Raw genomic sequence first — 12,628 nt, forward strand, 5'->3', positions numbered from 1 at the left:
CACTACAGTTCATGATTGTTTGGAGGACAAAACTGCTATAGTTGATGATTGTTCTGAGGTCAAAAGCACTACAGTTGATGATTGTTTGGAGGACAAAACCGCCACAGTTGACGATTGTTTAGAGGACAAAAGTGCAACAGTTGATGATTGTTTGGAGGACAAAACCGCCACAGTTGACGATTGTTTAGAGGACAAAAGCACTACAGTTGATGATTGTTTGGAGGACAAAACCGCCACAGTTGATGATTGTTTGGAGGACAAAACCGCCACAGTTAATGAATGTTTGGAGGACAAAACCGCCACAGTTGATGATTGTTTGGAGGACAAAACCGCCACAGTTAATGAATGTTTGGAGGACAGTACTGCCACAGTTGATGAATGTTGAGGACAACAACACTACAAATGGATGACTCCTGAAACTACTTCGTAGGCTATAGGAAACACCGGACTTTCGGTGCAAATATTTGTGGGTGTATACAAACATGCAGAATCTGCTGAAACTAGAGTCAACACAATATGGCTAATTTAAATTAATCTTGAAGTTTTTTTATATTTTTTTCCAACTAACTTCAGTGATAATCAGTCAATAGACTTCAAAAGCACTTGTACGTTGTATGTATGTACTAGGAATTATTGCTGTCTCAACACAACACTTACAGCAGCATGTCAATGGAGGGTTTGATCTTGAGCATCTCAACGAGTGGCACCACGCTGCGGGGACCGAGGATGTTATTGTTGAGGTTCAAGATCTGAAACAGAATAAGATCACCTTCATTTGTACACTTCCCCAATGCTTTTGTCCCACATTGTATATCAATTTCTGTTTAAATGATAGCACTGAAATCATGTCATACCAGTAAGACAGTCCTGGTGGAGATATGGTAAGACCCGTGTTCAATTCCACACAATGGTACAATGAGAATTATCTCAACCGTGGTACAATCAGGACGTACCCCGGGTACATTTTGACCTATAGGGAAGTATGTTTATATTGTTATGTACCACTGTTCCAAAGGTTTGTACCTGGGGTTTCTCTGCGATAGTTTCTCATTCATTTCAGAGACATTCAACACTTTGCGTCAACATTGCCGCTCCCACTAAGCAATAAAAGGCCAACAGCTACCACACAACACCATGTCCTGCACGTGAATTGTTGATGTGACATGATTGTGGGAGCAGCCATGTTGAGGCTAGGTGGTGAATGTCACAACTATTCCTTGTGAACATAAATACATTGAAGTGTACATGATATCATTGTTGTGGTAGACAGTTAGCCATGATACGTCTGGAATAATGCTACACAATTTTCATCTTAATCGCTATTCAGTCCTGCATTTAACATTGTATGCCTAGTACAATGACGAGTCCAAATTTACTACCCGGGTACCCACCCCCCTATTACCCGACCCTACCTGGGTACCCGCTGTAGGTCTCAAGAGGTAGGTACAAACTGTCAGATTGGGAAAAGTTTGACTGTAGCCCTGGCAAAATGTGTTTAGATACATGTATAAAACGATCTGGTCACCCTTCACTGAAGTTGACTGAAGTTTTGTTTTTATTCAAACATAAAAATTTCAGAAGGAATGGGTGTAGTAGTCAGGAAGAACTGCTTAAAATTAGTGACTTGTAGTTTAAACATAGAGTTGTAGATATTTTTTGTCATTAAACAATATATCACGTAACTAACCACAAGGCTGGGTAGTCCTGTGGGTACCCGGGTCCTACTCATTACCCACCCGACCCGAGTACCTGAGTTACCCGTCCCAGCCCTAATGCCTAGATTCATATTTTACATGTGGTTAATGGTATAAAAGGGACAAGATGACAGACTGGTGTATTGCACTTGTATCAAAGTACATGCAGTATTAAAGGTATTGATGGAGATCAGTTTTTTGTGACACTGGTTTATTAGAAACTTTTAGATGTGGATAACAGTGTAGAGATGCCTTCATTATGTGATATCATAACTGAACTAGAACCTGGTGGTAGTATCTAGACTAGACATAGACAACACATGTATTATCAGTGCCCCAATCAATCAACAATCAAACAGGTGAAAATCCCTTTGCCAGACAGAAATGCTGCATCGCTAATGCAGACTGCCCAGGGTATGCAGAGGGTGTGGTTAGAGGGCTGCCTCACCCTGGGGTTGGAGGGGGACTTGGCCAGGGACTGGAGCAGCTTGTTCATGTCGTCCACCCCGAGGCTGCAGTTGGAGATGGTGACAGCTTGGAGGTTGTCCTTGATCTCAATTGTCTGCATTATCTCCACAATCTGAAGTCAACACACGGGGTAAGTATGCATCATCGCAAACACACTTCCTTTATTCATCAACTAACGACAAGCACAATCCAGCAACCAAGACAACATAACTTCAAAATATATTTGCCCATCCGGTCTTAATTCTGATCAATTTATGGATAATAAAATGATACAACTGCAAAATGTATGAGAGCAACCATTTTCAGGTGTAGGAGGGGAGATTTTATTCCTTGAAAATTGAGAATCTAATTTTTTACCAACATGGACAGGTGCTAATTGTGTTTTTAAATAACAATAACAAACTGTATTCTTTGGAAACTTGTCCACAAGAAAAGGGCACATTTTTTGTTTTCTAACAATGTATGTAACAAGCTGTGTAAAAAAGTTCAGTATACAGGGTTCATTATATTGTTTGAAAAAATCCTGCCTCCCTCCCCAGGAAAAGTAAATGGTTGCTCCCTAACAAAAGGCAACTTATGTTTTTGTAAGTAATCAACTGCAGAGCACATGTTTTTTACCCTACACATAAAGCATTTGTTCCACTACAGATGTATGCATCAAGATGTTCCAGTGACATCGTGGCATGTTTCCATCAGGAAAGAACAGAGTAAGTTTACTTCTCCACGTAGTGGTGAGTTATTTCGACCAGTCTTATAACATGACAATCTGTGTGGGTCCAGGGTACATATATGTAATAACACTGGGTTGAGATACAATACCCTGGACAATAGAGGATGAGAAGAAAGTTGACTACCTGTGGTTTAGTGAGGTTGATGTTGTGTATGTCGATGGCATTCTGGTCTTCCAGCAGCGGGGTGAGACTTCCTGAGTGCATCGTCTGTGGCGGCGGCTGCACAAACTCCAGTATAGACTGCCACTTGGCGCTGTCGTCATCGGCTACTCTGTCAGGGTCGTTACCTGAAGCATCAAGGTAAATAAATCATGACATAGTCACAAAATAACATAATCATCAAGTATACTATGATCATTATTTTGTCACCATGATAATGAATAATTCATCAACATAATCATACCTTTTTTAATATCACTATCAACAATATCTCAGATATTCATAAGAAATTTTTCTGTCATCATCACCACATCTTCCTGAGGCAAGGGAGTTAACTGATCATTAAAGTCCTGTTTCCACTCTTGTCAAAATTGTCTGCAATTATGGAGTTTCATTTTGGCTGGAATCCAATCAAAATCATTTAATGAAATCAACATCCGGTTTGTAAACAGATTTGGGTCAATTGCAGGATTTGCAAAGCATGTGAACCGTCAACTGGGTGTCAACAAATATTTTCTAAATCTCTTCATGTTTTTAAATCAAGATGCTCACGTAATCTGATGCACTGCGAGAGGTACGACCCTTTTTATTACAATATAGATTTTGATTATCAATCAGATCATCTTGATATGAGAGATGGAATGTGATTGGTCAACAGGCAGGACATAGAAGTGACATAACTCGTAATAGCCACTGGTGACATCATCTCTTTCTTGGTGATAATATACTGAACCGCAAAAGAAACATCACCCCAAGTAACATTGCATGAAAAGTTGTCATTTAAATATCTGGGTAATTTTTGTCAAAGTTTCAAAAATTTTACATTGCCCTGTCCGGAAAAATGAAATTTGATGATAAAAATACAAAGCAGTTGACAATAAAACCGATGGCCCAAACGCATGACAGCAACAGCCATGGTAACCCGATGCACGTGAGTTCTGTGCAAATTGAAATGCACATGCGTTCCCAAAAATTTCTTGCCCTATAAAAATCCGCCCAGATCAGATAAGATTATTGAATTGCTGCCACATGCCAAAATTGACAATAAATCAGCGACACCAAGCCCTTGGACGATTGCAAGCTGGACAAACCACCCGGCAAGTAGCCAATGCATTTCAGGTGAGGTGAGGTGAAATGGGGTTTAACGTCGCGTCAAAGATTATTGCACTTATAGCGACGTGCATGTAAGTGTGTGTGTTTGTGTGGCTGCTTGTACTAGTCCGGACTGATGCCTATTTATAGTGCTAGCTCACTGAGATACCATGCCGCAGTTTAACATGAATACCCCACTCAGACACAGTATACTGACTCTGAGGCTACCAGTCCTTCATTTAGCCCCTTAATGCCGAGGGCCAGACAGGGTAACAACAAGTACCAGCTTTTAACGTCTTTTGGTATGATGCGCTCTACCACTAGACCACGGAGGCATTTCAAGTCCACATTAGTACCATATACAGTCTCCAGTAACGGTACCAGACCACCAACACAACAGATGACCGACCACGTAGTGGAAGACCAAGGGTCACCACCCGATGTCAGGATCGTCATATTGTGCGACAGCATCTTCAAGATCACTTTGTTACTGCGACGGAAACTCCTCGAGAGACCATGGGGACACACCAGCACATTAGTGCGGAAACCGTGCGTCTACGATTGACAAGTAAACACCTCCACTGTCACAGGCCACACCGAGGACCCATTCTGACACCACCTCATTCCCGGGACCGTCTTCAGTGGGCAACACAGCACCAGCATTGGCAACACCAGCAATGGAGAAGAGTCCTCTTCTCAGACGAGACCCGTTACTGTATCTCAACAGCAGACGACAGAGAGAGAGTCTGGCGACGCCATGGGGAACATTATTCGGATGCTTGTGTTGAGAGAGACTCGTGGGGTGGTCCGAGCATCATGGTGTGGGGTGGAATTGGTCTTGCACAGAGGGTCGGCACTGTGGTCTTTCAGAACATTGTTTCAGGGAGAGCAATGGTGTCACAGCAGCTCGGTACATTGATCAAGTCTTGAGACCACACGGCATACCTCATTTGGCATGTCGCCCCAACCACAACGTTGTATCGACGTTGCACGGCAGTCATCAATGATGATGGCGGACACACAAGATACTGACTTGTGATGCCTTTCTTAGAGACTAGTGTTGTGTTTCACTTTAAGAACATTGGACACTTTAATTTCAACCTTGATGATCAGTTTTGCCAAGTTTCATCTTTTTAATATGTCTCAAAGTATGTTTACAGTGTTTGGACAAAAAAGGTTTCTCATATATCTATCCTAGGTGACATTTCTTTTGCGGTCCTGGGCCCTGTTCCACAAAGCCATCTTAGCGCTAAGGTGATTGTATATCCCATACTTTAACACTGGCTTACGATAGTTGTAGTGCTAAGATCGGTTTGTGGAACGGTGCCCAGAATATTATGAATACTAATGACTATTGCATAAGTATGATTATTATTACTGTTATTGTTATTATTTCATGTATTTTTATTATTTTACCTCCATGCATGTTCTCAGTCTCAGTCTCACTCTCACTGGTCGGTCTGGTTTGACCATTTTCACCTGTTGAAACAATACAAGTCTTGTGAGAAAGTATTAGTTGCTTACATCACCTCACCTCTCACAACAAACTGACATATATAGCACCGTTGCCCTTCAGTTTTTAATTACTTGATTCACAGATTAGAAACTTTAAAAAAATTAAATTCATTTCTTTAAATTTAGGTCACTGAGGAGATATAAAAAAAATCATTGTTTCTTTGAATGACAAGTCCAAGAGTTTCTTCTCTTCATTTTTTCTTCATGAAACCAAATCAGTGCAATGAAAACAAATTAATGATCTTGAAATTCTGATCTTATTCCACATCATGTAACCAAGTAATAAAAAAGTGATATACACGTAAGAGTACAACTCATGTATAAATTATTACAAATAGGGCTCCGATGGGTACTTGAGTTCTCAAGCACAGGTCAGGTGCTACGTCAAGGACTTAAGGACCTGACTAGGGGAGATAACTCCAATCTTCACTTCTCTAACAAATGTGTTGCAGACATGGAAGAGAAACTTTACAGTGTCTGTATGCATTTTGACTTAGAAGAAAAGACAATGTCAGTGGAAATCAGGTATTTGAGTCCATGTTCATTTAGGGTCCAATCATGCTTCATATTGTTGCAAAAGAAAAGAAATTGTCTGCTATAAAAATTGCATTGTTGCAATGTAATTATTTTTTTTAATATTTTGACTCATAGTTTAAGTAAAAAGCTTTATCTAGCCCCCAAGCCTAGAATATCAAATGGTCAGTCCCTTACACGGGTACTCGAGTCCATTTTTTTTACTTGTCAGAGCCCTACGTACAAACACCCACCAACCTGACACAGTCTTGTCATCAGATTCTGCTGAATGTTTTGGCTGATACTCAAACTCAGCTGGCAGTCCACCAGGCTGTCGGGGGCCCTGTACGGGTGTCGCAACCCGATCCTGCCACTCCCCACTGCCCTGGGCCTCTCTTAGATCAGGCGTGGTTGGGATGACCACAACAGTCGGGACCGGAGGGGGCACTTGCTCTGAGCAACGACAGTCCAGTATCACAAACTATGTACCTATATTATTTCGGTGCCATTACTTGTAAATGTTTAACAGTTCTTGAAATTGTCATGTATTTCTCATTTCAACTGATATAAATAAAATTATGTTTTTTACCCCCTTTAATTTAATCGTTTCTGCTTGTTATGTTTTGACTTTTCCAGCAACTTTTGTTGGATTGGAATGTATGTGTAACAGATTGCTTAGAAATTATATATGTGTGTAAAAGGATTTCTTATAGATGTGCAATTTTAGCTTGAATAACATAATCATGGCCACCCAAGCACAATCATAAAGTGTTTGGCAGTAACATGGGAACTGGGGATTTTGTGTACCGTATATGACCACGTATAAGCCGAATTTTGAGGGACCAGAAAAAAGATTCTGTAGAAAGGGGTCGGCTTATCCACGGGATACAATTTCATGATAGTATTTTTCAGATCGTGATCTTGCAGTCCGACTTCTCAGTGTTTTTGGCCTTTCACTTCCTGGTTTGGCTTATCTGTGAGTCATATCATTTTCTTTCGCATTTCAATGGTCAAGTTAACACCTCGGCTTATTTACGGGGTCGGCTTATCCGCGGTCATATACTGTACCACAGCGTTCACTAGACCATGACCTAGTTCATACACCTACGCCTCCAGCTCATGGTTTAAAATGTATAAAATACCATGTACCACAAGTGATCCTGCTACAACGATATTATCTTACCGACATGTATTACTATGACATTGTAATTAAATTTTTAAAAATTCAAAATAGAAAACAGCTGTCTGGTTGAGCGGATGTTGCGTTTGCTATGTCACTGACTTTCACTGAGTTGGAAGAAGTGTGAGCCTTTTTGCATCAAGGCAGGGTATAAGGGATGTATTCTGCCTCTCAGAAATCCACATGCAGTCTGTCTTACTCATGGCGGGGTATAAGGGATTTATTATCCTGCCTAAAAATTATATTTTCCACCAAGGCGGAATATACATAGTATTTTATCAAGATCACGTGGACCAATCAGATCTATCATTCTGACATGGAGGTATGATAATGTGATTTATCAAGTGAAGCTCAGGTGTAATTCTCATTATCTCGGAGGAATGGGTGCCATGGTCATTTTCGTTGCCAAATTTGTTGTGCAGGGTTGCGTCATTTAGGCATGTTAGAATCCTTTGATCAAGGGTTCCAACAGATGTGCCCTGATTATTATTCTTGGTTTGTCAGCATGATATCCATGCTTTTGGGCTTCACCAACTACAAGGCTGGCATGATCAGCTTCATCATCACTGCACACATGGCAACAAATTCAGGATACATCTTGAAAAACAAGAATAAACCTGAATTGTCATCATTATTTTTAATGTTATTTCCCACCTACCAATCAGGATTTGAAACATAATATCTGTAAATGAAGAAATGAACATGGTGTAGCCTTAGAGATAGGGAAACATGTCTAATGTGATGTATCAGATTATATTCTAAACTAGACAGGGTCACAATGTGATGTATTGGGTAATATTCTAAACTAGACAGGGTCACAATGTGATGTATCAGATTATATTCTAAACTAGACAGGGTCACAATGTGATGTATTGGGTAATATTCTAAACTAGACAGGGTCTCAATGTGATGTATTGGGTTATATTCTAAACTAGACAGGGTCACAATGTGATGTATTGGGTTATATTCTAAACTAGACAGGGTCACAATGTGATGTATCGGGTTATATTCTAAACTAGACAGGGTCACAGGGTCACCACATATCATGTGTTTGTAGCTGAAAAGTTTCTCTATACATTACCTGTCTGTTTGTCTAGCAGAGATTTTGAAGGCGATCTGGGTGGCGACGGAAATGTCGTCTGCTCTGGTTGCGGTGTGGCATGTGGAGCAGGAAGCTTTGTCTGCTGTGGTTCATTTGTGTCCGAATCTTCAGGTTTGGCTTCATCACCAACACTTGCATCAGTCGACACCACAGTCGGAGTGGCACCATCTGCAGTTTTGGGAGCGGCATCCTCCTTAGAAGCAGTGTCATCTGCCTGGAGGGTGGGGTCCTTACTTCCCCGGGGGGTTTCTTCCTGCACAATAAGCTCCCCCTCACTCTCCGACTCCAACTCCGAGGATGAGCCGGAGGAGTTGCTGCTGTCACTGCTGGAGTCCACACTGGACGACCCGGATTCTGCTGTAAAGTGTACAATGTGTTACAAGACGTACATGGTGCTCTCAGGACAACTGGTCACATAACTCACGCAACTTACAGCATCCCGGGAGAAAGGAATACTTTACATCTACCTGCACTGGAGGCTGAATCAGCTTCAGAACACAGTCAGGAATATACACTTGTATGACTGTGGCCTTCATCCAACCCAGGTCATTTTCCAACAAAATACTTTAACTGCTAGACTATCCCCCAACCTCATTCATCAGCATGTCAGTCAGTGAACACTGTCACTGGGATATCAAACTAGTGTACCCATCATTGCTGAACAACAGTCTGCTAAGTACAGCATTAAAATCACCCTTTCACTCCCAGCGCCATATAATCCTTCATATTTGATCCACCTCCATGGTTTAGTGGAAGAGTGTCTGCATGGAGAATGGAAGGTTGGGGGTTCGACATGCGTTATACCAAAAGACGTTAAAGATGGTACTTGTTGTTACCCTGCCTGGTGCTAAGGGGTTAAAAGAGGATGGGTTTGCTAAGAGGCAGTATACTGTGTCTGTGTGGGGTATTCATGTTAAACTGTGGGAAGGTACCTCATTTGGCTAGCACTATAAAATCAGCTTTAGGCCAGACAAGAATAAGCAGCCACACATGCACGCACACACACACACGTCGCTGTATAAGTGCAATAATCTTGAACGTGACGTTAAACTCACCCATCTCATATTTGGTCCGATTTGGTCACCTTAATAATATACCATACCTTAACTGTGACTTGATTATAGAGTAACCAAACCTTATTTGACATTCAGCAGCATGGATATCATATTACACTACATGTATCTTTCTTGAAGGACAAGAATATGTTCCATCCACTGTATTAGGTACATAAGATGAAATCATGTTTGCATACAAATCTCTGTTTTCTGTATTTTGTTACAAGTAAAAGATGTTTGGCACCACAAAGAACAGACAAATCTGTACAATGACATTTAGCAATGGGCAATTAACATGCATGCACATAGACAACTATAGCTACAGAAAAAATGACAAGATCAGAGGAAAGATCTGTCAAAAAGTACAAAAACAAAGCAAAAACAAATATCATCTACCATTATAAAACTGTAGCCCCTGTCTTCACATCTAAGGTGTCAAAGCCTTACCAGATTTCTTCCCATCACCATCAGCAGAGTCCTTCCTCTCACTTCTATCAGCAGCAGCCATGAGACTTTCCCTGTCCATGTCAGGAGGGACAGCTGGCGCCATTATTGCCGCCGCCGCCACGATAGTGCTGGACAGGACCGCCTGTCTCTCACTCACTACAGTATTGCCCTTGTCTGCGTTCTGCTGTACGTCCTTGTCATTGGCAGAGTCAGCTAGTGCTGCAGCACCTTCTACAGGGACGGGGCTTGTCACTGGTTTACTCGGGTATTTATCTTGACTAGATTTATCTGATTCCTCATCACTTAAGGTTTGACTCCTGACTTTCTCTTTCCTTGATGGGAATGGTGTGATTGGCCGGGCTGATCTTTCACTTTCAGATCCTGAGCCAGAGCCAGAAATAGAACTGGAACTTTCTGAATCCTCTACTTGATTGGAAATGGCTTCGGGCTTAGTTTTCTGCACTGGAGTTCTTTCTTTGACAGGGCTTGATTTTGAGTCATCAGTTTCAGAATCAGATGATGAGTAAGAACTGGAGTCCTCTGAGGAACTGCTGGACTCTCTGACACTCTCAGACTCTCCCCCTCGAGTAGCTGTGGATTCTGGTTCAGACCTAGCAGAGTCCATCATGGGAGGGAGAGTTATCTGTTTCGAGACCAAGGATTCCTCTTCTAGTGTCTCCTTCCTCGGTTCTTCTTCCCCCTTCTTGCTTAGTGATAATTTATTGTTTTCTTCTTTCATCTCCTCTTCCTTCCTCTCCTCTTTCTCCTCCTGAATCAGTGTCTCTGCTACGGGAGACTTGGGTCGTTCTGGCAAACTAGTTGGCCTACTCTCAGTATCAGAAGCTGAGGACGAGGAAGTAGAACTCTTGTAAGAGTATGATCCATCACTCATCATGTTAGCCTCTGCAATACGAGATGGTGCTCGATCTGCCTCAGAAACAACCCCCAAAGCTTTGGTTGGAGTAACTAATCTACTCTCAGTCACTTCTCTGGGGGTACTTTTCTCTGACGGCGTTGAGGAGGATGAGGAGGAGGAGGAGAAAGAAGATTCTGATGATGAGTAATCACCATCTCGGTCCTCATCCCTTCCTGGAGGTTTCAGCTGTGTCACTGGAGGAGAGGATCTGTTGCTTGCAGCAGCATCCTTAACCTGGACTACCTCAGGTTTAGCAGTGTCCTCTTTCTGAGACACTGTAAAGAATAACGTCCTTGCTTTACTGGACCTTTCATTATCATTCTTAGAGGCTTCCCTTGGGGCATCTAATGAAGAAATTACAAAATGAGCCTAACTATCAGTTTCTACTTTGTCAAATGAAGTTTTGAAGTTCAACATGCAAAGCATCTACATATAGGTAATGCAAAAACAGGTAATATAAGATACAGGTAATGCATGTAAGACATAGGTAATGCAAGATACAGGTAATGCATGCACGATACAGGTAATGCAAGATACAGGTAACAGAACAAACAGGTAATGCATATACCATACAGGTAATGCGAGCTACAGAAAATGCATGCAAGATACAGATAATGCATTCAAGATACAGATAATGAATGCAAGATAGAGGTAATGCAAGATGCAGGTAAGGCATGCAAGATACAAATAAGGCAAGATACAGGTAAGGCATGCAAGATACAGGTAATGCAAGATACAGGTAAGGCATGCAAGATACAGGTAATGCTAGATACAGGTAATGCCAGATGCAGGTAAGGCATGCACGATACAGGTAATGCAAGATACAGGTAAGGCATGCAAGATACAGATAAGGCAAGATACAGGTAAGGCATGCAAGATACAGGTAATGCAAGATACAGGTAAGGCATGCAAGATACAGGTAATGCTAGATGCAGATAAGGCATGCAAGATACAGGTAAGGCAAGATACAGGTAAGGCATGCAAGATGCAGGTAATGCTAGATACAGGTAAGGCATGCAAGATACAGGTAATGCTAGATACAGGTAAGGCATGCAAGATACAGGTAAGGCATGAAGATACAGGTAAGGCATGCAAGATACAGGTAAATGCAGGTAATGCAAGATACAGGTTATGAATATACGATAAAGGTAATGCCAGATACAGATAATGCATGCAAGATACAGGTAATGCCAGATACAGGTAATGCAAGAACCAGGTAATGCAAGATACAGGTAAGTCATGCAAGATACAGGTAAGGCATGCAAGATACAGGTTAGGCAAGATACAGATAATGCATATATGATACAGGTAATGCATATACGATACAGGTAATGCAAGATACAGGTGATGCAAGATACAGGTAATGCAAGATACAGGTAAGGCATGCAAGATACAGGTTAGGCAAGATACAGGTAATGCAAGATACAGGTTAGGCAAGATACAGGTAAGGCATGCAATATATTGGTAACGCAAGATACATGTAAGGCATGCAAGATACAGGTAAGGCATGCAAGATACAGGTAAAGCATGCAAGATAAAGGTAATGCAAGATACAGGTAAGGCATGCAAGATACAGGTAATACAAGATACAGATAATGCAAGATACAGGAAATGCCAGATACCGGTAATGCAAGATACAGATAATGCAAGATACAGATAATGCATGCAAGATACGGGTAAGGCATGCAAGAAACAGGTAAGGCATGCAAGATACAGGTAATGCAAGATACAGGTAAGGCAAGATACGGGTAATGCA

General features: G+C 41.5%; 1 protein-coding gene across 8 annotated transcripts in view; it reads right to left on the reverse strand.

Annotated features, from left to right (window-relative positions):
• Positions 1-12,628, reverse strand: part of LOC124139438 (glutamate-rich protein 3-like) — a 54,780-nt gene that overhangs the window by 4,334 nt on the left and 37,818 nt on the right. For 3 of the 8 annotated variants that reach the window (XM_048395089.1, XM_046506489.2, XM_046506487.2), the window contains 7 exons: positions 9,957-11,216; positions 8,434-8,811; positions 6,431-6,625; positions 5,561-5,623; positions 3,017-3,180; positions 2,143-2,274; positions 658-749 (listed from right to left, as the gene is read on the reverse strand). In XM_048395089.1, coding sequence (XP_048251046.1) covers positions 658-749; positions 2,143-2,274; positions 3,017-3,180; positions 5,561-5,623; positions 6,431-6,625; positions 8,434-8,811; positions 9,957-11,216 — 2,284 coding nt within the window. The remainder of the gene's footprint in view (positions 1-657; positions 750-2,142; positions 2,275-3,016; positions 3,181-5,560; positions 5,624-6,430; positions 6,626-8,433; positions 8,812-9,956; positions 11,217-12,628) is intronic. The other 5 variants (XM_048395095.1, XM_048395083.1, XM_048395114.1 and 2 more) reach the window with 5 other exon arrangements.

Source organism: Haliotis rufescens, unplaced genomic scaffold (genome assembly GCF_023055435.1).
Source record: "Haliotis rufescens isolate VD_foot unplaced genomic scaffold, xgHalRufe1.0.p SCAF_1, whole genome shotgun sequence".
Taxonomy (NCBI): Eukaryota; Metazoa; Mollusca; class Gastropoda; order Lepetellida; family Haliotidae; genus Haliotis; species Haliotis rufescens.